Source organism: Corythoichthys intestinalis, chromosome 19 (genome assembly GCF_030265065.1).
Source record: "Corythoichthys intestinalis isolate RoL2023-P3 chromosome 19, ASM3026506v1, whole genome shotgun sequence".
In the NCBI taxonomy this organism is placed as follows: domain Eukaryota; kingdom Metazoa; phylum Chordata; class Actinopteri; order Syngnathiformes; family Syngnathidae; genus Corythoichthys; species Corythoichthys intestinalis.
Window position 1 is genome coordinate 901,411 of NC_080413.1, and position 26,617 is coordinate 928,027.

General features: G+C 41.8%; 1 protein-coding gene across 3 annotated transcripts in view; it reads right to left on the reverse strand.

Moving 5' to 3' along the window:
* Positions 1 to 498: 498 nt before the first annotated feature.
* The window catches only part of galnt14 (UDP-N-acetyl-alpha-D-galactosamine:polypeptide N-acetylgalactosaminyltransferase 14 (GalNAc-T14)), a 70,911-nt gene continuing 44,792 nt past the window's right edge, over positions 499 to 26,617 (reverse strand). Inside the window, exons 4-15 of one of the 3 annotated variants that reach the window (XM_057823402.1) lie at positions 24,008 to 24,075; positions 22,656 to 22,721; positions 17,843 to 17,964; positions 15,712 to 15,799; positions 12,673 to 12,757; positions 12,498 to 12,601; positions 12,298 to 12,424; positions 11,077 to 11,169; positions 8,446 to 8,529; positions 5,285 to 5,417; positions 5,040 to 5,168; positions 499 to 800 (exon numbers count right to left, since the gene is read on the reverse strand). In XM_057823402.1, the coding sequence (XP_057679385.1) occupies positions 642 to 800; positions 5,040 to 5,168; positions 5,285 to 5,417; positions 8,446 to 8,529; positions 11,077 to 11,169; positions 12,298 to 12,424; positions 12,498 to 12,601; positions 12,673 to 12,757; positions 15,712 to 15,799; positions 17,843 to 17,964; positions 22,656 to 22,721; positions 24,008 to 24,075 (1,258 nt within the window). In that variant the 3' untranslated portion in view covers positions 499 to 641. Of the gene's footprint in view, positions 801 to 973; positions 1,058 to 5,039; positions 5,169 to 5,284; positions 5,418 to 8,445; positions 8,530 to 11,076; positions 11,170 to 12,297; positions 12,425 to 12,497; positions 12,602 to 12,672; positions 12,758 to 15,711; positions 15,800 to 17,842; positions 17,965 to 22,655; positions 22,722 to 24,007; positions 24,076 to 26,617 lie in introns of those variants that run through there. The other 2 variants (XM_057823400.1, XM_057823399.1) reach the window with 2 other exon arrangements.

Below are 26,617 nucleotides of genomic sequence, written 5' to 3' on the forward strand. Positions count from 1 at the left end.
ACACGAATGCTACACTAACGCTAGGAGCTACATTTAGCATCTGATGATCATTTAGCACAGACCTTTAAAGGCTAAAGCAACATTGCATATTCTTTCTTGTCAAGAAAACAAATCTTACCGTGTTTCCAAACAACCAAGACTGAGCGCAGTCTAGCTTGAGAAACATCCTAAACTCCGGTGAGGAAGGAGATACGCAACACACCTCACACAAGTGACACGACCCAAACACTGCTACGATGCAAGCTGACGTACTCCGCGCACATGAAAATGTCACGCATCATGACAGAAATGATGTCGCATTTTTGTCTCGTCAGATGAAACCTCGCATTCTAGTCTCCCGAGCCACATTTTTAGCTCGTCGTCATCATGAAAAAAATTGTTGCGTCGGCTAAATATTTTCGTTATCGTCATTGTCAACGAAAACAACACTGGTTTTCAGCGTTATAAAACTTTATTAAGATGAAAACGGGAGGCCACTTCCTGTCACTCAACTTCCTGTTACCACTATAAAAGGTTGCAATACAGTTCTTTGTGCGTGGCACAAAACTCGCACAGGGACACGCAGGTAGTACTCATCACTCGGCTTCTGCTACAACATGCACGGTCTAGTTTGGCGCGCATACACCTGCGGCCATCTTGGGTCAGGAGAAGGGGAGGTCCCAGCGTTGCGTGGGTGCGCCCATTTCGCAGGGGCTGATGAGCAGCATGCGAGAAGAGTCCAGTCCGTCCAGCGCCATGGCCGAGTCCAGGCAGAAGCGAGACGCCACGTGTTCCAGGTGGGTGCCCGACTTCTGCCAGCGCTGAGGGAGGATCGCACACGGGCAAACATGTCAAACAAACAATCGAAAAAGACTTCCGGGCAGAGTTGCAAGGCCAAACCTGAGACGGAAAATCTTCCGGACTCTTTTTATAGCCCCATAGTAAGTTTTTTCCTACACCAAACTTTAGGGGAGGGGGGAGGGGAGGGGGTGACGACTGGAGACAAACTAGCGGACGAGACTGTGGCGTCGTAACGTGGAAATCACGTCAGCCGGGGACGTCCTAAACCGGGGACTACCTGTAATAGAAGTTAAACTTTTCTTCTGCTGCATCGTTTTGTAAGACTGGCCACTAGGTGGTGCAAAATTACAATTGACAAAGTGAAGGGAAACGTCAACATAACAGTAATCCGATTACAGTGGTACGTCTACATCAGTGTTTCTCAATTATTTTCTGTTACGTCCCCCCCAGGAAGACGTAAACGTTCCGCGCCCCCCCCCCACCATCGTAAATATACTGCAGTATCATTTGTATATAAAATTCTTATCAATATACTCCGCTACATAACATTGTGTCCTTTTTAATGTTAAAGGTAATAAATATCAACTTACAATAAAGTGTAAAAACACTCAAGATACATTTTTTGACCGTTTGATACTGAAAAATACAATTTGATAAAATCAACAAATAATACATTCAGATTAGCAACATTAACTCATGAGGACGATATGTTAAACAATTAAACTGAAAAAACAAAAATTAATACAGCAAATACGACGTGGCATTGGACAGAGGGACAGTTTTTATTTTTGCTGCAGGCGGTATCAGCTCCTTTGCTATGGTGTGGGGTTATTTCGCACTGAGCAACTTGGTATGCCACCTTATATGATGCTGACAGTGTTCGCTGGTTTACTGATATAACACTGACAAAGTGGGAGGATTGTTGGCAATATTTGGCAATCGCTGAAAAAAATAATTCCTGCTGTCCGCTGGGAACATTTTTAGACTAAGAAAACAGTCTGGTCTTTCCTCGTCTCCTACTGTACCAAAAATCAAAGCTAAAAGCTAAATGCTATATATGCTTCGTCATATTTCCTTGTCTAAGCTTTTCATATCTACAGTGCTCTTGTTTGGTTAAAAAATACTGCACAAAAATGAAAGCGGCACTGCCACCCACTGAGTGGATGTGCAATTACACTTTATTCTAGTACGAGAAAAAAGTATGTTCCCCAAGGTTACATGCGCCACCCTCAGCATCTCTCTGCGCCCCCTTGGGGTGGCCCTCCCCACTATTTGAGAAGTAATGCTCTACATACGAAGTTAATTCGTTCCAGGACCTTGTTTGTAAGTCGAAATGGTCATATGTTGAGCAGGATTTTCCCATAAGAATACATCATAATTCCGTTAATTCGTTCCGCAGCCCAAAAACCTACACTAAATCCTTAAGAAATACTGCTGGTACTATTACAAATGGCAATTACACATAGTAAAACAAATTATAAATATAAACAGAATTAATAATAATAATTCCTGTAATAATGTAACGAATCGGGTTCCGATGTGGCGGACGTGTTTTCCGTGCTGTACCTGAACGCACCACATCGTTGACGTGAAAGAGAGAGGGAGCAGTGCACTTGATTGTCACCTTAACTTATAAAGACTGGCGAACGGCGGTCGAAGGAGGACCGTGGAGATGGTACAAATTCTACGGCTCTATTGTTGAGTCAGTTCACGGATGCGCACCCCACGCTCCTATTTTTCTATCATTTGCATCTTCATTTCAATGGTAAGCGTCACCTTTTTCCTTGTTTCACCACCTGTACCAACCTTTTTGAAACCTGTGTTGATTTCTCTCACAAGAAAATCCGTCTGCGGCGCTGTGATGTCTTCGTATTTCGAGCATGTCGTCGGATGTAGAAACAAATGGCGAGTCAAATATGACGTCGGATGTCGAAAAGATCGCGTGTCGAAGCGATCGTATGTTGAGGTACCGCTGTATATCGGTTGATATAGGCCGATCATGGGAAAAACTCCATATACTGGTCGACCTATGCTTCCTGTATCAAAAAATGCAAACGTGCACACACACCAAGGAGTAAAGTTCCCTCACTCACACTTAAATGACTGTTGAAATGCTTTCAGACATAAGGGCGCTGGCTGAGGCGTCGCGACGTTCGGCCGCCTCCCCCCACCCACCGTAACTCCGCCTCCCCCCTCTCTCGGGTGATTTATGACTTGTCAGATGGGTTTCCGCAACAGGGCCCTCGGGGACATCGTCAAGGTGCCCACTGGTCAGGTAATGACAAGTGCGTGTTTGTGTGCGGGCGGGCGGGCGGACGTACGCGCGACTTTGTGTGCGAGAGAGAAAGAGTGTGAAAAAGGGAGTGAGCAGAGATTTTTAGCCATTTTATCATTTTGTCTTTGAAAATACACATTTCTCTCCCAAAAATAGTTTTTAAAATTTTTTGTCACATTTATTTAGGCCTAAATCATCCATACATCATCGGCAGTCAAATATTGATCATTATAAGAACTCATTCATTGCCAATCAGTTCATTAAATAAATCAACAGTATGCGTGAAAAATTATATTCAATAGATAAATAACTAAGAGTATACAGTGGTACGAAAAAGTATCTGAACCTTATGGATTTTCTCACATTTCTGCATAAACTCACCATCAAATGTGATGTGAGCTTTGTCAAAATCACACAGATGAAAATACAGTGTCTGCTTTAACTAAAACCATCCAAACATTTATAGGTTTTCATATTTTAATGAGGATAGCATGCAAACAATGACAGAAGGGGGAAAAATAAGTTAGTGAACTCTCTGCCTAAAGAGACTTAAAGAACAATTAAAACCCCTTTTTACCAAACAATTTAAGCCAGGTGTGTGCCCAATCACTGATGAGTGGTTTAAAGCTGCCCTGCCCACTATAAAACACACACCTGGTAAGAATTGTCTTGATGAGAAGCATTGTCTGATGTGTATCATGATTCGGTCAAAAGAGCTGTCTGAAGACCTGCGATCAAGGATTGTTGATTTGTATAAAGCTGGGAAAGGATATAAAACCATCTCTAAAAGTCTGGATGTTCATCCATCGACAGTCAGAGAAATTGTCTACAAATGAAGAGAGTTTGGCACTGTTGCTTCTCTCCCAAGGAGTGGCCGTCCACCAAAGATGACGCCAAGGGCTCAGCGCACAATACTCAGAGAGGTAAAAAAGTGTCTGCTATAGACTTACAGAAATTACTGGCACAGTCCAATATCTCTGTGCACATATCAACAATATGGCCAAGAATGGTGTTCATGGGAGGACTCCACGGAGGAAGCCACTGCTGTCAAAAAAAAAAAAAACATTGTTGCTCATTTAATGTTCACAAAAAGGCACTTGGACACCCCACAGAAGTTTTGGCAAAAAAAATTGTGGGCTGATGAAACCAAAGTGGAATTGTTTGGGAGTAACACACAACGTAATGTGTGGAGTGAAAATGAAACAGCTCACCAACATCAACACCTCTTCCCCACCGTGAAGCATGGTGGAGGCAGCATCATGATTTGGGGCTGTTTTGCTCCCTCAGGGCCTGGACAACTTGCAATCATTAATGGAAGAATGAATTCAAAAGTTTTGCAGGAAAACCTGAGGCCGTCTTTCAGACAGTTGAAGCTAAAATAAGGATGGATGCTGCAACAAGACAATTGATCCAAAACACAGAAGTATATCATCTTCAGAAGAACTCTTCTGGAGTGGCCAAGTCAAAGTCCAGACTTGAACCCCATTGAGATGCAGTAGCATGACCTAAAGACAGTGATTACTGCCAGACATCCCAGGAATCTGACTGAACGACAGCAGTTTATTAAAGAGGAATGGGCCAAGATTAGTCCTGATCAATGTGCCAGACTGATCTGTAGCTACAGGAAGCGTCTGGTTGAAGTTATTTTTGCCACAAAACATTAAATGCGATGGTTCACGTACTTATTTTTCCCCCCTTCTGTCATTGTTTGCACACTATCCTCAATAAATTATGAAAACCTATAAATGTTTGGGTGGTTTTAGTTAAAGCTGACACAGTTTTTTCATCTGTGTAATTTTGACAAAGATGCAGAAATGTGAGAAATTTCCAAAAGATTCAGATACTTTTTCATACCACTGTAAAATCATAGAATAAACGATTCCTAAAATACATAGCGATAATAAAACAGTCAAAAACAATGTTTTAAGACCTCGATAATCTGGATTTTCAATTTAAGGACCCGCGGAGGGGCGGAGTCCGTTACCTGCTTAGCGTCTCTGAGGTCGCAGGGCAGCAGCAAGATCTGCGACGCCGGGAAGGTGGCGGTGACCGACACGCACTTGTTGCCGTCGCGTCGCTGGCGGATCTGCCGACCCGCCGTGTACGTCCACTCCTAAACGAAAAGACCACCGCGTTTTCCAGTTTTAGTCCGAGGCACGTTTGGACCGTTTATTTTTTTAAAAGAAGGCGGGTCCGTCGTATCGACAGCATTATCTTTAGCGTGCGCACCTGTTCGCCAGCGCCATCGGCGCACGGCGCCATCGCCAGGACGGGCGTCTCCCGGTCGTCCCCGCGTCGAGACACCATGCAGTTGCGCCTCTGGCGGATGGAACCCGACTGGCGGTCCGAGTCGTCGGGAATCCTGAAACGGGAGCGTTTCGAGCGGACTTATTGGGTGACCGCTTTCTTCTGTGATCAACTTGACGGCGTTAATTCAATCTGCTATCTTAATAAGACCTCAAAGCTTATTTCTTTCCCCACGAGAATCCCATGCACTCCCTTTTCCTTTCCGCTGAAGGGATTAAAGCACACTCTGCGTGCGTGCGTGTCCACCTCTTGAACCCGCTGAGTGCCGTGCACGTTGCCACTCACTCTACAGTATATCAGGCCTTGTTCAAACAGGCAGCAAAAATGTGATTTTAAGCCCTTCCAGATTGAAATCCGATGGCTCTTTTGCAGTCTGAACAGTCACAAAGCACAGAAATCTTGATTCTTGTGAGCTAGATTCAAACTGTATATGTAGTTTCTAGGGCTTTGACAATTAATCGATTGAATCGATTAACAAATTAGTTCCTAACAAATTGGATAATCGATTTTTGCCGGCTGATGTGAGCAGTCCCGTTTGGGTTCTTGATTGTGTGTAATGTGAGGCTGCCCGCGTGCCAGTGAGTACAGCAAGAGAGAAAGGGTTCACTGCTACACTCAGGCTGGGTTGCTGAGTCAATAACCGCAGCAGGGCCGGCCCAGCCTATATAGGGCCCCTGACCACTAGGGGGCCCCCCAATCTGGCAATTGTTTAATTTATATTCTATTTTGTTTACTACAGTTTGCTTTATTTGACTTTTGTGAGTTTTGATACTTGATTACAAGCTTAAAAAAAAATAAAAGTTCTTCCTTAACTTCTTTCTTTCCTCTTTTAGAAAAAGGTTTTGCGCTATCTACTGTAAGTACTGACAATCATTTGGGGTGAGAAGTTTGAAGTATGCAGTGCAACAAAATCTGATTAATATACAAAATATGGACGTATGGCTTGGATTGCATGTATGGGTTTCACGGTACACAGTGACGAAATGGTGGGCCAAAAATATGGGCCCCTTTGCATTATTTCGCTTAGGGCCCCCAAATGGCCCTGAACCGCAGCAACCGATTATTTTAGTAGTTGATTAATTTATGACTACTTAGTTCGAATAATCGAGTAATCAGATAAGGAACATAAAAAATTAAAACACCTGAGTTGAGCCTCAACAAAAGAACAATTGGCCAACTTGCATAGCAAAAGTCCACTAGCTTAAATGCTATAAAATGCTAACTTTTTTTGTTAACAATGCTCTTATCAAATGGTTCAAACAAGTTCCCACAAAAACTGCTAAATATAACTACAATCATGTGAAAAATTAGGACATCCCATGAAATATTCAGTTCTTAATTATTATTGATATGTTCACATATCAATGTCTGATCTTGTTTTTCTTTTTCTCTGGAAAAGAAAATCGTTTAATTGCAGGTAAACAACAACAATGAACATTGTTTTACTCATTAAACCAAATATATCAAGAAAAATGCGTATTCTAACTGAGGAAAAAGTTTAGGACACCCTACCACCTAATAGCTAGTGTTACCCCTTTTGCTGAAATAACTTTTTTTAGCCATCTACCAGTCTTTGACATTGGCCTAGGGAAAGTTTGCTCTCGTAAAAAAGGCAGTTTCCTGTTGCCAGCAGGGGGCGCCAGGCCGTATGGGTAATATTTCAAAGCAGTCGTGTCCAGGCTGGGATACATCACATACATGCCAGATATGAAAAAGATGAATGTTGTATGAGGGAGTTATGAGTCATTTTCTGATTTTGATATTTCGGCAAAAAATGGCCGACTTTGGCACCCTGCCCAGGTCAGGCCCATTAATGAAAACTCACCATTTTGTTAACTTAAGATCTTATATGTCTCATAAACAGTCTCACCAATTTTTAAGAGGCTCCAACTAACTCCCTAGGCGCCAAGGTCTCAAACGTGCACCCAGTAAATCGATAAAAAATTCACATTTGCTGTTGGGTTTGGGATATGGGTGCAAGAGACTTTTTGGAGCAGTTTTGCACAATGTATGGACTCCCCAAATTTCAGCGCTCTATGTTAAAAAAACCTAACAGGAGAGGCCTTCTTGAAAAATTCAAGGGGCGCCACGGAGCCATTTTGTTACATTTTTTTCTAGGGCTGTCAAACGATTAAACATTTTTAATCGAGTTAATTGCAGCTTAAAAATGAATTGTAATAGCAATTCAAACATCTATAAAATATGCCATATTTTTCTGCAAATTCTTGTTGGAATGAATAGATAAGACACAAGACGGATATATACATTCAACATACGGTACATAAGTACTGTATTTGTTTATTATAACAATAAATCAACAAGATGGCATTAACATTACTAACATTCTGTTAAAGTGATCCATGGATAGAAAGACTTGTAGTTCTTAAAAGATAGATGTGAGTACAAGTTATAGAAATTTTATATTAAAACCCCTCTTAATGTTTCGTTTGAATAAAATAGTAAAATTTTCAAAGAAAAAATAAACTAGTAGCTCGCCATTGTTGATGTCAATAATTACACAATGCTCATGGATGGTGCATAAACCCATAAAATCAGTCGCACCCAGGCGCCAGCAGAGGGCGACAAAACACAAAAAAACACAAGTAACAAATGGACATGACACTGTCATTTTAATCTGTTTGAGCGGGGCATGTGCGTTAATTGCGTCAAATATTTTAACGTGATTAATTAGAAAAATTAATTACCGCCCGTTAACGCGATAATTTTGACAGCCCTGATTTTTTCGTAATGTTGCAAAAATTGCAAAATTATCCAAATGTACACAAAGCCACATGTATGTGGAAATTTGAGTGATTTTTCGAGCATGTTCAGGCCTCCAAATTGGCCATTGAGCCATCTCGTGACAGTTGGTGCTCGGGCCCTAATTACAAATGGAAAAAAAATGAAATATTTACATAAAAAAAAAAAAAAATCCTAACTTCATAACTGTCACGATAACCAGAAGCCAGTAGGAGCACCGACAGTCCAAATGGATGGGATGTCAACGGCGCTGATGATGATCAAGTATTGGAAATGCGGACAAAAGTATTGATACGGCGGCTAAAAAAGGAGGCGGAACTGACTTGAGTTGCGGATAGACGTGTTCCAGGTACCACTTGAAGGGTTTGCACTTGAGTGAGCGTCGGAGCTCCACGCGTCCACGGATGCTGCCGGGAAGACATAAAAAAAAATAAAAGATCCGTCAGCCGGACGGAACGTCTGCGTCCCGCCGATAAACACTGACATTTAAACGCCGACGCCTCTGCTTTATCTGCCGACGGCGGCGCATCGTGGTAGGCGGCGGTGACGTCACCGCCGCCGTCTGGAAGAACGCTTTGCCTTACTAAGTGTGAGATTGACTCATCGCATGCGCCCGCTTCGTGCTTTTCACTCATCTCGTGGCGTCCGATCAGAGTTCATCACTAGTAGATGTCCGATTCGTTTGAAGCTGGAGGGAAGGAGGGCGCTCGTTCAGTCGCAGCCACCCGCCCTCTTCAAACAGACAGACGTCTAGCTCCGTCGATGAATTAAAAACCTCGTAGCAAAGTGGAGATTACAAGCTTTACAAGCAAGACATTACTTCGTAATTGATTGATTGATCACCTTGCAAAGCTCAACTGTCCAAGCGCTTCCCCGCTCATTTGATGTTCCAGCCAATCAGGAGAATGAGGTGGGAAGCAACTAACTAGTTTTGTCGAAAATACACTTCATTTCCTCATTTTCTTGACAGGGAACCGAAAACCAACACATACCTTGATGTGGATTGGCGGCCATCTGCGGGCGAGCCAATCAGAGGAAAGAGGCAGGAGCTAAGGACGATCTGCTCGACAGTGTTGTTTTCGTTACCGATGACAATAAGGAAAATATTTCGTCAATAAACACTTTTTTCATGATGGCGACGAGACCATAACGAGCTAAAGATGTGTTTTGGGAGACTAAAACATAATGAGCCAAATGTGAGACAAAAATGTGCAATAGTTTCCGTCACATGTTCACGTTATGTGACATTTTACGTGTAATTAGCCTGCAGTGTCACTCGTGTCATGTGACAAACTGCCCCTCCACCCCAACTCACCAGTGCAGTGTCCTCTCCAGTCTCATGGCTTGCACACACGGTAAGATTTGTTTTCTTATCTTGGCAAGAGAGAATATAGACTTAAAAGGTCTGTGCCGAGTGATCATCACACACTAAATGTAACTCGTAGTGTTAGCAAAGCATTCGCGTTAGGCTAATGCTAATAGCAAGGGTTCTCTTAAACGTTTTGACATGACTCAAATATGACAGACTCATAAGTATTATCGTACGGAGCCCCTAAGGAGACATGGAAGAGGGGAAAAAAAGGGAAGACGGGACCAAAAAAAAAAAAAAAAAAGGGAAAAAAAAGTTGACATAAAAAAACAAAAAAAGGGACAGTGAAGATTTTTTTCTGTTGAAGCAAAAGAAAAAAATAAATCCTGGGGAAAAAAAAAAACACTAAAGTAAAAAAGCACTTTGAGATTTGTTTTCAAATGTAAAGTGCGTTATAAATAAAATGTATTATTATTATTATTTTTATTATAAAAAAAAATTGATGTCGAAGCTAAAAAATAAAATATACTGTATATATTTTTTAAATCGAAGCAAACATTTTTTTACATTGAAGCAAAAAAAAAGTCACAGCAAAATAATAAAAAATACACATGATTCCGCTATTTTAAACGTGTGTTGTGCAGCTCAATTTCCAGGTAAGCAATGGCAACAATGGAGCATGTTCATCCACGGGGCAGGTTATTTGAATTTTACTTTGAAATAAGCCTAAAATATGATGACATAAGATCAATTCTTGATATCAAGCACGGTTTCCAAATAAGCAGAAGACATTTGAAGCGAGTCTTAAACTCAACCGGACATTTTCGTCAGAAAACGTTCTGTGATTTGGCGGTGCTTGTTGACTTCATTAGCAACCAATTGCTAAACTCTGGAGGGACGATTAGCATCCAAGATTTTTTTTTTTTTTTTTTTCAAGATTTTTTTTTTGGGCTTCGATGTAAAAAAAAATTTTTTGCTTTGACTTTATTTTTTCCAGAAGATTTTTTTGCTTCAATGTAAAAAAAATGCTTCAATGTACATTTTTTTTTATTGCTTAGACTTTTTTTTTTTTTTTACCTCCTTGTTTTTTTCTGCTTTGACAGAAAAAAATCTTCCGTGTCCCTCAATGGGCACTTTTTTTTTAACGTCAACTTTTTTTTTTCCCTCTCAGTTTTTTTTCTTCTTCTTCCATGACACCTTAGGGCCTCTATATTACGGTCCAAAAGACTAAGAGCAAAATTAAAAGGGCAGCCAAAAACAACACTGCAGCTTGTTTATCATAGAAGAATGGTCAATTTGAAAAGGAAGAGCAAAGAACGCTTTTTTTGGAGGTTCCTATTAACTGCGAAAACGAGGGACCACTGTATATATGGAACAATCAATCTGGCGTGCCAGTTTAGGAGATGACTATATTGATGCAATGAGCGCAGGTGTCAAAATGGTGGCCCGCGTAATTAACAGTGGCAGCCACACTCATGACCTTGACGGAGATGAGTTTGACAGCACCGAGTTCATCGAGCCGAAATCAAACGGGCGGCTCAAAGTGACTTGCAGGCATGACTTCCTGTATTTTTTTTGGGCAAAAAGTAAAAGTCAGGACTCTTAAAAAAAAAAAAAAAAAAAATCTGAATGAATCTTTTCTTACTCTCCGTAGGATTTTCCTCGCGCAGCCGGGCGAGCCGAGTAGTAGAAGAGGCGGAAGTCGTCCATCCAAACTTCAGCCGTGCGCCGCGTGTTCCTAGCGCACACAAACACACGTCGTCACACTCCCGATCTGGCGTCAGACACCGTTTGATCCACTCCGATACGGATGAGGAAGCGCTAATCCGCTAACTTCCTACGCTGCTCGCGCGTGCGGCAGATGTACATCCTACTTTGTTGCCGGGTGACGCTCTGTCCTTGACAGCACGCCGCCGTGTGATATTTAACGATTCGATACGTCAGCGCGACGCCGGTACTGTCCATTCTTTCGGTGCCATCGCGCTCCGATCGCGTGGCGTCAAATCGCGTCTCTGCTCTCAATAGCGTACCGCACGAATGCTATTTTTAGACCGTAAGGCTGCGTGACGTCACCATCGTAAACCGTAAGGGGGTCAACATAGAAGCGCTCTCGCATACAACCCATGCTAGTACTTCTTGATTTCTGCCGGTAATCTTTCAAAAAAGAACAAGCCAAGTAAACACTGCTGCTAGGGAACTAGTACAAACGACACTAGACGTTACTACAAATGAAGGGTGTTTTCTTCATACGTTTCCCGAAGCCAAAAATGAGGAAAACATTTGAACAATGGATCAACTTGCGCGGACGTCCAAAAAACCAGTTTAACGCAAGCAAGGTGAAGCCATTCACCTTCATATGCAGTTTGTTGGAGGCCATGGTCCACATGCAGCTAGCATGAGGGACAAACGTGAGTTTGATCCCTCTTAGCAACAGTTGCTAACATCATGAATATTAATGAGCAAAGGTGACGTGTTACGTGGGGTACGCTATTGAAATGAGTTTATCACGCGTACACGTCCAATCCGTTTGAAGGGGGCGGTTTGGCGGCAAATGAACGTCTGTCCGTGCGTCGCTAGCCATCCCGCTTCAAGTAGATTGGACGGCTAGTGCCGTCAATGGCACACAATCGGTTAAAAGCAAGAAAATTGAAGTAGTAAAGAAATGACTTGAATTGAGTGAATAATAAATCATAATAATTTTCCCCCTTATTTTCACGAAGAAAAAAAATTAACTCATTCATTGCCATTTACAGTGATAGATAAGATAGGGAAAAAATAATACTGAAATTTCACTTTAAGTTTCCAAATGTTCAATTGAAAAAAAATACTACAAAAAAAAGAGAGAAATGTCCTGTTTTGCACTCACTTGATGTATGTGTTGGTGTTTCCTTCTGGGAAAACGTAGGGGTGTTTCTTCCGGAAGACGTGACCCACGCGGCTGCACGGAATGATCTCCAAGCTTCCGCCGCACTGCCAAACCCGGAAGGAGATCTCTGCGGGGAAAAAAACGTGTCACGTGGGCTACTTCCAATTTTGGATCTTTGGGATTGTTTTTTTTTGACTTACCAAAGTTTTCCCCGCCCCAAATGTCCATGGCCGTGTCGTACTTGCCCAGGTGCTTGAACCACCAGGCGTCGATGACAAAGAGGCCGCCGGCGATGATGGGCGTCCTGTCATGTGTGTTCAAACATCAGCTGATTGCTTTTTTTTTTTTTTTATTTGCTTGTTTTTGGCGTCCTACTTAATGGGCTGGGTGGGGTCGACGCGGCTGTCCCTCTCCTCGGGCGAGAGCCCCTCCCATTTGAAATGAAGACTCCAGTCAAAACCTAAGGAAGGGGGAAAAAAAAGCCGTAATGATTTTGGCAATCTTGCCATTATTTTTGACTGGCCGACTCGCATATAAATCACTGTCATTGGTCTGAAAATGTGCATTGACGCTCATTTGGATTCATGACCAACACCATTCAGCGAGGAGCAGGAGCGGAATTTAGGGGGGGTGCCCGGTTTGCGGACATAACGAGGGCGTGGTTAAGACAGGGGAGGCTCAAACAGAAAAGCAAGATGATGCACAGAGCTGGAATATAGTGTTAAAATATCTCTAAGCCACTTGATTGATTGTCTGAAGGGGCCCGAAAAGAATTTTTTTTTTTTTTTTTTTTTAAACCTGTCCTGTTCATCTGTTTGACACAGAGAATGGAAGTCTGAGTGTCCAGTTGGTCTGAACACTTTTAATGTTTCACATTGGAATATGACATACGCCCTTTGTGATCCTTCAACATACCTCGTTTATTAGGACAAACCAGCAAACAGGAAGGGGATATGGGGGAACAGAAGAAAAGGAACACAAGAGAAGAAAGAAAAGAAACAAACAACAACAAGAAATACATTGAAGGCCTGCATCAACTATGAATATGTTGGTGCTATCGTCAGCTAGATGTATTTCCGGTTGACACCATGTGGGGGGCCTGTTGACCAGGGAAAGGGGGGGGGGGGGGTCTAGAAGATAAGTGATTGGGAGGGGTGGAGTGTACACAAATCAGCTCTGTGATCTAGAACCCAGTAACCGTGTGAATCCCTTGTGAGTGTGAGCCTGTTGGCAACAGACCCTACGCCGCCCCATCGCTAATCCCGGCAACGATGTGCCCCACCCGAGCACGCCCAATCGCATCCAGCCTTGCGCAAATCCCACCAAACACGCGATAGCCACCCAAGCGGTAAGTCAGCGCAAGCCCATCCCCCTCCCGCGACCCAGCAAAGGGGCCATTGTTTCCTCCCATGTATCAAGGCCGGTCCCCCAGGCCACCCGCGCTCCCATCAACCAGCCCTCAGGGATGGGAAGAGGGGACGCACCACCAACCCCCACGCTCACCCGGCCCACAAGCCACAAACCCCAACCGGCACGGCACACCGCAGGACCCCCAACGGCCCACCAAGCCCAAGGCAGGGCAGGGCCCCCCCACCGGAGCAGGCGACACCCCGCCGACACACCGGCATTCAGCCGGCGACCCGCATAATTTAAAGAGTTCATTCTTATTTACGTGGAAACATGGGTTACATTGCCAGCAAAAGAACGGAACTCGTTCGAAAACTGGATAGTTTGAAGATATTTATACTAATGAATAAATAATATATATACTGTATACGAACACATTTAAAATACATATATGGCATAAAACACAGACAAGGCTGAAAAAGCAGTTTCATATGTCTATATGCTGCCATAGCAGATTAATGGCGCATTAAGTCCCCGAACTATTTTTAATTTGTTCGTTTTACCCTGGAAACCCCCGTTTACAGATGTCGCGCAACCGCTTTTGTTTCAACCTAGCCATAAAAAGGTAAGTAATCGTATTTATTAATCAAAATGTCTGTCATTTTTATCTTAGAATCATTAATTGATGTCTAATATTTAGTTAAAAACAACTTTAAAAAATTATTCACTCGCATATTTTAAACTTTTAAACAAATCACGTCACAACGAAAAAAATGGTATCACACATGAATATAGGACAATTTTGAAATTTGGCCAAATTGGGGGTCTCAGAGCGGAACTTCAATTCACCTGAGTGTTTTCCGCCATATATACCGTATTGGCCCGAACATGAGACGGCCTTGATGATAAGACGACCCCCTCTTTTTCAAGACTCAAGTTTGAAAAAATACTTTTTGAACACCAAATCAATTTTTATACAGAAAATAATTACAGTACATCTGAAACAAATGATTATAACAATATATTTGAGAGAAAAAGCATGTTGTCTTGCCTCATTCAAATCTTAATATCTGAACATTTAAATATGTAAACTAAATTGCAATCACATTCGTAAATGAATGGCTTCTTGTTTTTGAAATGGAAATGAACCAATCTATTGTGATAAAACAACAAAATTGCAATAACTGCATTAACCATCAAAGTGAAGTCTAACTGTAACTAGTCTTGAAACAAATCTGAATAAGGACTTGAGAGTAGCTGAGATCTGTCATGACAGAACATCGCTTCAATGATATCTGGCGCCATCTAGTGCCGTGAATGGGTAAAATGTCTAGACCGCGAATATAAGACTACCCCCTCTTTTTCAGTATTATTTCAATGCAAAAAACACCGTCTTATATTCGGGCCAATACGGGGTATATGGCAGAAAACACAGACAAGGCTGAAAAAGCAGTTTCTGCTCTTGCACCCCTTTTTAAAACAAACTGCTGTATTTTAAGCCAAAATGAACTGTTGTGTTCGATAGAGCTATATGTCTATATGCTGCCATAGCAGATTCATGGCGCATTAAGTCCCCGAACTATTTTTAATTTGTCCGTTTTACCCTGGACACCCCCGTTTACAGATGTCGCGTAACCGCTTTTGTTTCAACCTAGCCATAAAAAGAAGGTAAGCTATCATATTTATTATTCAAAATGTCATTTTTAGCTTAGAATCATTAACTGATGTCTGATAGTTTGTTTAAAAAAAAAAAACGACTTTAAAAAATTATTCACTCACATATTTTAAACTTTTAAACAACGTCAAATGAAAAAAATGGTATCACACATGAATATAGGACAATTTTGAAATTTGGCCAAATTGGGGGTCTCAGATTGGAACTTCCAAGTCACTTGAGTGTTTTCCGCCGTATATATATGATAAATACAAGTAATATTTGTGATATTTAAAATATATACAAATCCAAATAACATTAAAAAACGATATTTACAGGTTTTCTTTTTTTTTTTTTTTTTTTGTTTATGAACGATAGAAAAAACAATTTCAAAGCCAGCTAAGTTTGCGTACCTCCTCGTAGGTCAGCGGAGGCCGCCACGTAGGCAAAGGTGTCCATGTTGATGACGTCAATGATGGGGCTCACCACCCTGGTGGGGTCCTGTGGGTACAACCCAAAAAATTAAATAAATAACTGTCACGCCCAAAACTCAGTCCAAACCCATTGGACATCAATGTCAGCCGAAGAGTTTAGGAAAAAACGTTCCAGCCGTAGAAAGACGACGTGTTTCCCAAGTATGAATAATGTGTTACTGTGTGCTCAATGTAAAAATGCAAGTCTGGCTGCCATTGACGGCGCCGGCTTTCCGATCCCTTTTGATTGGCCCCTCACGGTCAAAAAGGACCGGACGGCCGGCGCCGTCAATGGAATCAAACGTCTGTCGTTGTCGTCGGCGAGTTCATTTTCCGCGAAACGACTACCGTTTTGGAGTCGGGTGACTTTCCGCCGTTCGCCAGTGCCCCCGTTAACCTTTTAACGAGGTCCCGGGCGACGCTTCCGAAGCGCCGAAGAGATAAAAGCCAGCTGCGAGCGGCGGCTTTAACGGCGGAGCGCGCCACCATTAGCGCGGTCAAACGCCCGCCAATAATATTAGCCGGCAGGTGGGACCGTCGCGGACCGTTAGCGCTCAGTCTATTGAAAAGCACTTTTGGAAAATGGCTGTGAAGGCTTTTGTAAAAAACAAACCCACGTTCCGGTGTTGCAGAGGAATTGAAGGTCACATTTCAGGGTTGTGAAAGGCACAGAACATTTTCGCCTTCTGCACTAATGCATTTCAATTTATTGCCTGCCATTCACGGTGATAGACCGACAATTCTGTTGAGCAAAAAATTGTGTGAAAAACCCCCCCAAAAATAAACAAAACATTTTTTTTTGTTGTTTTTTTAAAGTGGGGGAAAAAAACAAAAAAAGGGCAGGAGTGGAAGTAAATGCTCATGTTTCAGTGCCATTGACGGCAATAGATGTCTTTTAAACTGGAAGGACTGAAAAAAAAGGGAAAAGAATGTTTTTGTTTAATCTTTTAAAAAGAAAAATAAACTTTTAAATCTTGAAAAAACAGATTTTTTTTATTAAGTGGGGAAAAAAAGAAATGGTACACTGAAAGCGGATGTTCACGTTTCAGTGCCATTGACGGTAATACATTCCAATTATTATTTCTTTGTAAATAAATGTACAAAAAGAGAATACAGGTAGTCCGCAGGTTACGAAGAATTCTGTTCCTACGCTGGCAACGTAACCCAATTTCCTGCATAAGCCGGAATTAAACCTTTAAGTACCCCAAAATAACTATCCAAAAGTCCAAAAGTATTGGATTTTGTTTAATGATGGAGGATACACTGCCCTCTGGTGGCAGCGTTTGGTCTACTATCGCCTTGTTTGACAGAAGCAGACTCAGGTGTCTAACATGGATAAAGGATAGCTACGCTCTGGTTTGGCACATATCAGGCTGTAAGTTGTTTCTGCTAATATGTTTGTGTATGCATTTGTAATTAAGTTTACAGCTACAGTTTCTGGAGTTACATGTGAGCGATTTGCTATGAGAATTGTAAATATCTTAGCATTCATAGCATTTAAGCTAACGGACTTTTGTTAGGCAAATGAGGCTAATTCCTTCTACTAAATTTACATATTGATCAGACTAGACGGACGTTTGATCACCAATTGTTTTTTTTTTGGTCAAAGAAAAGGAAGTCAATAGCTTAAAAAAGCACAATTGCCTTGTTTGCTGTCTGTCAAGCTGAACAACTTCACATTTATTGAGGACAAAGCATGTCATATTAATAAAGTAAGGTAAAAATTAGCTTCTCTGAGGTACATCCAATAAGTTACTGTTCATGCGACAAGACAAAAAAAAAAAAACGACCGGCGACAAAATGCAGGACGAGACTGGCGTCATTAGTCGAAATCGCGTAAGTAGAGTACGTCGTATTGATATTAGTATTAGTATTGATATTATTTTCCATTTTTAATTGGGAAAAACATTTTTTTTTTAAAAATTAATGACAAAAATAAGTGAATGTGACAATGACATGGCGTCACGCACGAATCTGGTCTGGAATTTTTTGAAAGGCCCAACGTTATGCATGAAATCATCTACAGACTGACTGTGTTTGAATATGAACGCTAGCCTACGGATCAATTCACCTGTTTGATCCTGTGAAGCAGGGGAGGCAGCCAGTCCTTGTTGACCTCACAGTGACTGTCCAGGAAGGCCAGGACCTTGGCACCCGCCGCGTCGGCTCCGCCCACTCTGGACCGGATCAGACCTGACAAACAAGCCACTCAACGGGATGCGCAAGCTTCAATTTACATCACAAACTTAATTTTTTACCGCATTTGCTGCCTTTGACTGGCATTTTCATTTAAAAAAAAAAACAAAAACAGTACAACATTTTTGGGGGGGGGGGGGGGGGGGGGTTAATTCTTATTTTTACTATTGTTAAATAAAAAAACAGAAGTTCCCTATCCATCTACCACCATTGATGGCAGACCAATCATCCTTCTGCTTCATCCTTCACTTGACAGGAGAAGCATGGAATGAACTTTCCTTGCCCCGACCAAAATGGCCATGAGTGTCGGCCATGTTGGTAGGGGCGACCTTCCCGTCAAAGTCCATTGAGTGACAATTCCCAACTAGCTTATTTCTCAACCACAGATGTTTTGATCAACGTCAAAACACCTGCTATTGACTCATTGGCTGCCATTGACGGTGCTAGACGTCCAGTCCATTCGAAGTGGGAGGGTTGGCGGCGAATGAACGAACCCTCCGCCTCAAATGGATTGGACGCTTACCAGTGATAAACTCACAGGGTAGCAGAAAAATGTCTGAACTAGGCATGTGCCGATTATCGGTTTCAAGGTTTACCGTGGTATGAAAACGTCACGGTTTCAAAACCACAAACATTTTCCGTCATACCATACGGTATTAGCTATTTTACATATCCCAAAAATGCAGCGAAAATCCGTGGCTTGGAGCGGCAGCGCTCACCCCTCCACCTCCGGTTGGTGCTCTGTCCTGTGTCTGTCGGTTATACTACACCTGAGCTTTTTCCCCCCTCAAAAAAGACAAAGTCGCTAGTATGGGAGTACTCCGGCTAGCGAAAAGAAACAGACGGCTGCGGCTTAGAGGAGGAAGGACGGCTCGCGGAGGGTGGTCGCCAGGGGAGGCAACACCTCCCACTTGATTTCACATTTACGTGACCATCATCCATCACTTTACACAAAATTTAATGAAAGTAAATGCTTTCATGAATGTTTCCCACCAGCTATGAGAAGTTCATTCTAGCGTGTTTAGTGTGCCTCACGATGGTAAAAAAAAAAAAAAAATACTATAACGTGGAGGGAAGAGTATCTTTTCTCATATTTACCGATCGACTGTTTGTATTACTCTAACACTTAAGATAATCAGGGATAGTATTGTTGCTCGGATTTACTGTTTGACTGTATTACTCTAACACACCCAATATAAAATAAATAGCACTTAGATCACAGTTTAAGGAAAACAAGCAGAATATAGGGCGTAAGAGACACATGACGCCTTCTTATCACAGAAGCCCAATGTGTGCGTCATGCAACTAACTGAGCAAGATTGACGCTGACAAGACAAGACACAGCCCACGTCTGTATCACCAATTCTCGCAATCAGTTCTCCCGGACAGTCCAGAAGAAATGGCGGGACGTCCTGCCCCAACACAAGAAACACAGGAGAACGCCCGATATCCAACTGATAACACGACTGATAAGACTCCAAGAGCCCCTTTGACGCCGAGATGGCAAAATCCACAACCCTCATTGCCCTGACAACAGTAACTCCAGAATCCTCCTGTCCAAGCCACAAACAAACAATAATTCTAAACAACGCCCAAGCACACCCTTCTTCTGCCCACAGCCCGTCCCACGAGAGACTTAAAAAAATCTGAATGTTTAACTAATTATGGTCATTTTTTCTCAGGAACCTTTTGTTGACTTGTGATATGGTGACCTTGGAACCAGTCTGCCTCCTCGCCTGAGTCCGTTTCTGTTTAGCCTTGCCGTTTGATCACTGCCGACCTGAATAAATTGTCAACTTGTGCTTCGAAGCCTTCTTCCAACTTTCAAAATGGAGTTAGTACAAGAGGTTAAGACTAAGGTGAACGTGCGGAGTTTGGCCTTTTGGCCAGGTTGTCGAGTCTCGCCGGCCCGGGTCGTTGGAGCTGCGCCAGAGCGGGTCTGGCGGTTCGGCTGGCGTGATTCCGAGAATCTGGCTAAAAGGTCAGATTCCTTCAAACATAAGCTTGTTAACGAGGCAGATAACGTGGCTAGTTAGCATGCCAAGATGGCTAAGTAGTTTCCTCTTCACCCTTAGCTTACTTTTGTAAATTTTTCCGTAGTGCTGCAACGATTAATCGATTAACTCGAGTAATTCCATTAGAAAAAAGATTCGAATTAAATTTCGCTGCTTCGAGTATTCGTTTAATTAAAGTGGCATTGTAATGGTTTATTTTGAAAGTCTCAAGTTTTATTGAATTGGGTAGACACACTGCCTTCTAGTGGCAAAAGTGAATATGACATAACTCATTTCACATGGCTGAATCCAGCTGCTCCCTGTTAAGACTAACATAAGCTAAGTTTGTGTTTAAGCTAATGTTTTAAAAGGTATATTTAGCCGTTTTTTGTGGTAATATGTGTTTTCAACAATTTGTTAAGAACATTGTTAAAAAAAAAAGAAAAAAGTTAACATTTTATTGCAATACTGTAATACGGTGAAACCGAGGTATTTTTACTTAAGGTTATCATACCGTCAACATCTCATACCGGCACATGCCTAGTCTGGACAAGCGCTGCTTTTTACATACAGAGGCATATGTTGCTGGCGGCCATCTTGAGTAGGGAGACAAGCGAGAGATCAAAAAGTACACATGGCGCGGCATCGGCACGTTATTTCTCATGACGACCCAGACCGGTGACATCAATGTACCGTGCTAGTTAATCTGCTGACATGACGGCGCGCGCGTGGTGTAAAAAGAGCCTGTTTTTAAACAGATCCGGTTCATCTATCGCCACTGACGGCGGCCCACCAGTTAACGAGGTCGGCGTGAGGGACGGGAAGTGAGTCAGCAGCTGTAAATGAGCTTGTTAGGCAGGCCGTGCTTTTTTTTTCCCTCTTTGAACTAAACGCTCTGATCAATATTCACTGACATGGAAGTGTGTGCGTGTCAGTGACATTGTCACAAGTTTGACGCGTGGGTTGTCCGCCCGGGCTCAGCCAATTTAAAATCCCATTTCATCCTCAATAAGGCTTTATTTTCTGGATGGGCGGGCACACACACACGCGCGCCCGCCCGCACACGTCGACAGAAACAATGAAGAATGGCCCACTTTGTACGCCGAGGTGCCTTTTACAGCTAACGGCGAGTGCCGTATTGGCTGGCTGCGTATTTATGGGCGTTAAAAAGACAATTGAGGAAGAAGACCTAAAGTCATAAACGCTTAACGAGGCAAACGGGTAAATTGGCTGTGCGCGCACGTGCATGAGTGCGTGATGTCATGAAAGGTGGAGGCGGGCGCGCGGCCAGGCGGCCTTAATGGAGAGACAGCGAGAACCAAAAGTGGTATTTGCCATGTGGAATTTTTTTGCCATGTGGCAAAATTGATTTTGACATGTGGCACTTTTTTGCCATGTGGCAAAATGGATTTTGACATGTGGCATTTGTTCTTATTTGCCATGTGCCAAATGGATTTTGCCATGTGGCATATTTTTTCGCCATATGGCACTTTTTTTTACCATGTGGCAAAATTGATTTTGCCATGTGGCACTTTTTTTGCCATGTGGCAAAATGGATTTTGACGTGGCACTTTTTTTGCCATGTGGCAAAATGGATGTTGACATGGCACTTTTTTTGCCATGTGGCAAAATGGATTTTGACATGTGGCATTTGTTTATATTTGCCATTTGCCAAATGGATTTTGCCATGCGGCATTTTTTCCCCATGTGGCAAAATGGATTTTGCCATATGGCATTTTTTTGCCATGTAGCAAAATGGATTTTGACATGTGGCATTTTTTGCCATGTGGCAAAATTGATTTTGCCATGTGGAATTTTTTGCCATATGGCCTTATTTTTGCCATGTGGCAAAATGGATTTTGACATGTGGCATTTTTTTTGCCATGTGGTAAAATGGATTTTCCCATGTGGCATTTTTTTGCCATATGGCAAAATTGATTTTGCCATGTGGCATTTTTTCTTTTCCATGTGGAATTTTTTTTGCCATGTGGCAAAATTGATTTTACCATGTGGCATTTTTTCTTTGCCATGTGGCCAAATTGATTTTGCCATGTGGCATTTTTCATTTTCCATGTGGCATTTTTTTGCCGTGTGGCAAAATTGATTTTGACATGTGGCAAAATGGTTTTTCCCATGTGGCATTTTTTTTTGGTATGTGGCAAAATGGATTTTGGTTTGTGGCATATTTTTGGGGGGTATGTCGTATTTTTTGGGGTATATGTCAGTTTTGCGGGCCATACACATCCATGCCATTGACAGGTATGAACGTCCAAATTTCTCATTCATATCAAATGGCAGAAAAACATGTGTGCCTATGATTTTTGACCATAAACTTTACATGATTACAGCGTATTGAGATTCAACTGACCAAAATCCATTTTGCCACCTACCAAAAAAAAAAAAAAAAAAGCCACATGTCAAAATACATTTTGCCACATGGCAAAAAATGCCACGTGGCAAAATCCATTTTTCCACATTGTAAATACCACTTTTGGTTCTCGGCCCTGCTGCCTTACTGGTGTCAACAAGGTGAGCCAGGAAGAAAATGGATGAACAAAAGGCAAATAAATTCATCAAAATGTCTTTTTTTTTTTTTAATTCAACTTGCGCCTTGTTTTTTTTTTTTTTTTCAAATCATGACTGTGATTAAATGTAGAATCCAGTCAAACTGATAAAAGTGATACGTATACATACCTTCTCTCTTGCTGTTGTGTAGGCATTTGACTTTGGGCAGTTTGGTGAGAAGCTGACAGTCGCTCCCTGAAATGAAACAAAGACACCGCTTAAACGACGGATCGGATGCGCGTCGCTCGCTGCAAGTTGCGGGACTTTTTTAGTGTCGGTCTCTCCGGGGACGAGCGGTCGGTCGCAGCTGGACGAGCGCTCCGCTCTCTGACCGTAAAATACACGCCTCACTTTTCACCCGACCGCCTTCAAGCATTCCTATACATACTGCTCGCACTTGTAACTCAAAACACTCCTATCCCAAATCATCGCTGGAAAGAGTAGGCAGATATTCCTTTGTTTATCATATTTATTGTTATTTTCCTATTAAATGTTTTTTTCCCCTTCACATTTTTAATACAGTATTTTCCGCACATAATCTGAATATAGGACGCACCTTCAATGAATGACGTATTTTAAAACCGTTTTCATATATAGGCCGCACTGCATTATAAGGCGCAGCAGCAGTAGTAGTAGTAGTAGTAGTAATAGTAGTCGTCGCCATCATGGTTGGGTTAGGGTTATGCATCTACTAGCCACACTAAGCCACACGGTTGCGAACCGTCATATGCTATTGCTAGCCAAGCTAGCCATAACTGGCTTCATTACCTTATTACTATTCCTCCTTCACACAGCCGCTGAAAACAGAAATGTTGGATAATCCATCTGCAGGTGACCGGAAGATTGATTTTTGATCGATTGATGATTTTACAACACTGTGCGGGGTGTGTGCGCTGGTCCTCATGGGAAACGCAGTTTTCCTTAAGGCAGAACACTACCGTTTTTGACCATCGGTGTCGCCAAAATCAACCAAAACTGAAAAGTGACCTAGTGTTTTGAAAATAAATAAGAAACTGGATAAAAATGAAACAATTGAATGAATTGAAGAATATTTGGTGTGTTTTTTTTAATTAAAACCATTTACAAAGTACAACATATTTTCACTCATTCATTCATTTTCCAAGCTGTTTATCCTCACGAGGTTCACAGGGGTGCTGGAGCCAATCCCAGATAACTATGGGCGGTAGGCGGGGTACACCCTGAATTGGTTGCCAGCCAATTGCAAGGCACAAGGAGACAGGCACAATATATTTTTTCAATATATTTTCTATGTTGTTGTTTTTTTTTAAATGAAAAACTTTAAAAAATACAAATAAAACAATTGAATAAATGAGAGAACATTTACCATAGGCTGCTACTGACGACGATAGGTGTCCAATCTATTGCAGTTAGTGATTCACCAACAAAAACCATCGACATTTTCAATTCAAAATATTATTATTATTAACATGAACGCTGCGGACGAGTTAATTAGCACTTACCGTCGTCGCTGAAGTCGTCTACCAGAATGATCTCGTGGATGAGATGGACCGGAGTTCTGTTTAACACACTGTAGTGGGGAAGATAAAAAAGAAATGTCAGGCTAAATTCCTTCCTTGGAAAGAGAAAAAAAATCATTTTATTGAAGCTCTAGATGGAAACATCAAAAATTCATAAGTTGTACGCCGGCAAAATGAGAAAATGTCCAGCTTCCATTTTGGATATTGATACTCCATTCCGGGTCGGAAAGGTCAGACGCATCGTCTCTCGTATTCGAGGAACACGGATTTAAACGGTCTGGATCGTGTTTCGGTGCCATTGACTATGCTAGACGTCCAATCCCTTTGGACTGGGAGGGGTGTATGGCAGTTCATGCGGTCAAATAATATCATACGTGGAGATTAAGGGTGACCTAAACCGTCATTGCATGTAATCGACTTTCCTATACATGATTTTAAAATTAAGACTTTGCCGGTAAACTGTTGTCTATAAAAGTTGTAAAGCAATAAAACAACAAAAATGAATGAAATGAACCAGAAATAGTTTTATAATGGGTCAAAATTATTTTTTGGAACAGTTCACTAGAACCTTAGAGACGGTCATTTGGTATGCTTAGCCAAAACCATCTGTGGTGCAAGATGGAGACTTGTGTTTTTTTTAGGGCTGTCAAACGATTAAAATTTTTAATCAAGTTAATCATAGCTTAAAAACTAATTAATTGTAATTATTCGCAATTCAAACCATCAATAAAATATGCCATATTTTTCTGTAAATTATTGTTGGAATGGAAAGATATGACACAGGACGGATATATACATTACACATAGGGTACATAAGTACTGTATTTGTTTATTATAACAATAAATCAACAAGATGGCATTAACATTGTGTTAAAACGATCCATGGATAGAAAGACTTGTAGTTCTTAAAAGATGAATGCTAGTACAAGTTATAGAAATTTTATATTAAAACCCCTCTTAATATTTTTGTTTTAACAAAGTTTGTCAAATTTGCAATCAAAAAATAAACTAGTAGCTTGCCATCGTTGATGTCAATTATGGTGCTGAAGCCTAAAACCCATAAAATCAGTCGCACACAAGCGCCAGCAGAGGGTGAAAAAAACACACAAGTGGAAATGACACTTTGCTGTCATTTTAATCTGTTTGAGCGGGCATGTGCGTTAAATGTGTCAAATATTTTAACGTGATTAATTTTAAAAATTAACGCGATAATTTTGACAGCCCTAGTTTTTTTTGTCAAACCACAGCTTTCAAAAGCGGTAACTACTACCGAGTGAGAACCAAAGATTGAAGATGTGGACCATGAAACGCCGGAGAGCACCGACATAATGGTGAGCGGCGTTTCAGTCTGCCCCACTAAAAACGTTAATTGTGCAACAGAGCCACCACCGGGCGTACCATATTCAATGAACGTCGATATTGGCCAAGCATAGTGAAGGAATCTGACCTTTTAGCCAGATTGCCGGAATCACGCCAGCCGAACCGCATGACCCGTGCTGGCGCAGCTCCAACGACCCGGGCCGGCGAAATACTAACAACCCGGCCGAAAGGTCAAACTTGGCGCATTCATCCTAGTCTTCACCCCTTGTACTGTATTTTGAAAGCTGAAAAAAGGCTTTGAAACACAAGTTGACCATTTATTAAGATCGACAGCGATCAAACGGCAAGGCAAAACAGCAACAGACCCAGGAGGCAGACTGGTTCCAGGGTCGTCATATCACAAGTCCACAAAAGATTCCGGAGAAAAAAATGACAACCATTAGTTAAACATTCAGTCTTTTTGAAGGCGGATTGGGCTGTGGGCAGGAAAAAGGGTTTGTTTGGGTCTTCTTCTGTTGCAGATTTGGGTGGTCAAGTTCGTGGATCACTGTTGCTGGGTCATGGTTAATGAGGCAACTGAGGTAGGAGGTTCGGCACGCCTCACCGTCTGAGATGCGTTGAGCTATCAAACTTAGTTGTTTTTATTATCGGGTGTTGTGGTAGTACAGGACGTCCCGCCATTTGTTCTGGACTGTCCTGAAGAGCTGATTGCGGGATTTGGTGTTGGAGACGTAGGCTAGTAGATGTCTTGCCTATCACCTGGTAGTCAGCTTCAATCTTGCTCATGATGCATGCGTTGGGCTTCCCTGGTCAGAAGACGTCATGTATCTCTTATGCCCTATGACAAATATATTCTGCATTTTTTCCTTAAACTATGATGTAAATGCTATTTATTTTATATTGGGTACGTTAGAGTAATACAAACAGTCAAACGGTAAATACGAGAAAAGATACTATTCCTTCATTAGCTTTCCTAAGCAGCCTGATTTATAATTTCCCTAAAAATGATGGGAAAAAACAACAACAACAAAAATGCTCATTTTTAACGTATTATCATAAGTATTCATGGCTGGAATATTTAGTCAAAAAGGATGCAGCGTCTACTTCTCCAATAGGTAAGTCAGAAAAACGCGCACGCTCACACACACAGTTCGGATGCCAGTATGTACGAGCATGGGCTAAGCTACTATCCGAGCATATATATTGTAAGTTAATTTTATTGCTGACACTACGTTTCAGGGTCATCAACATGTTTTGCCCCCCACCACAAAA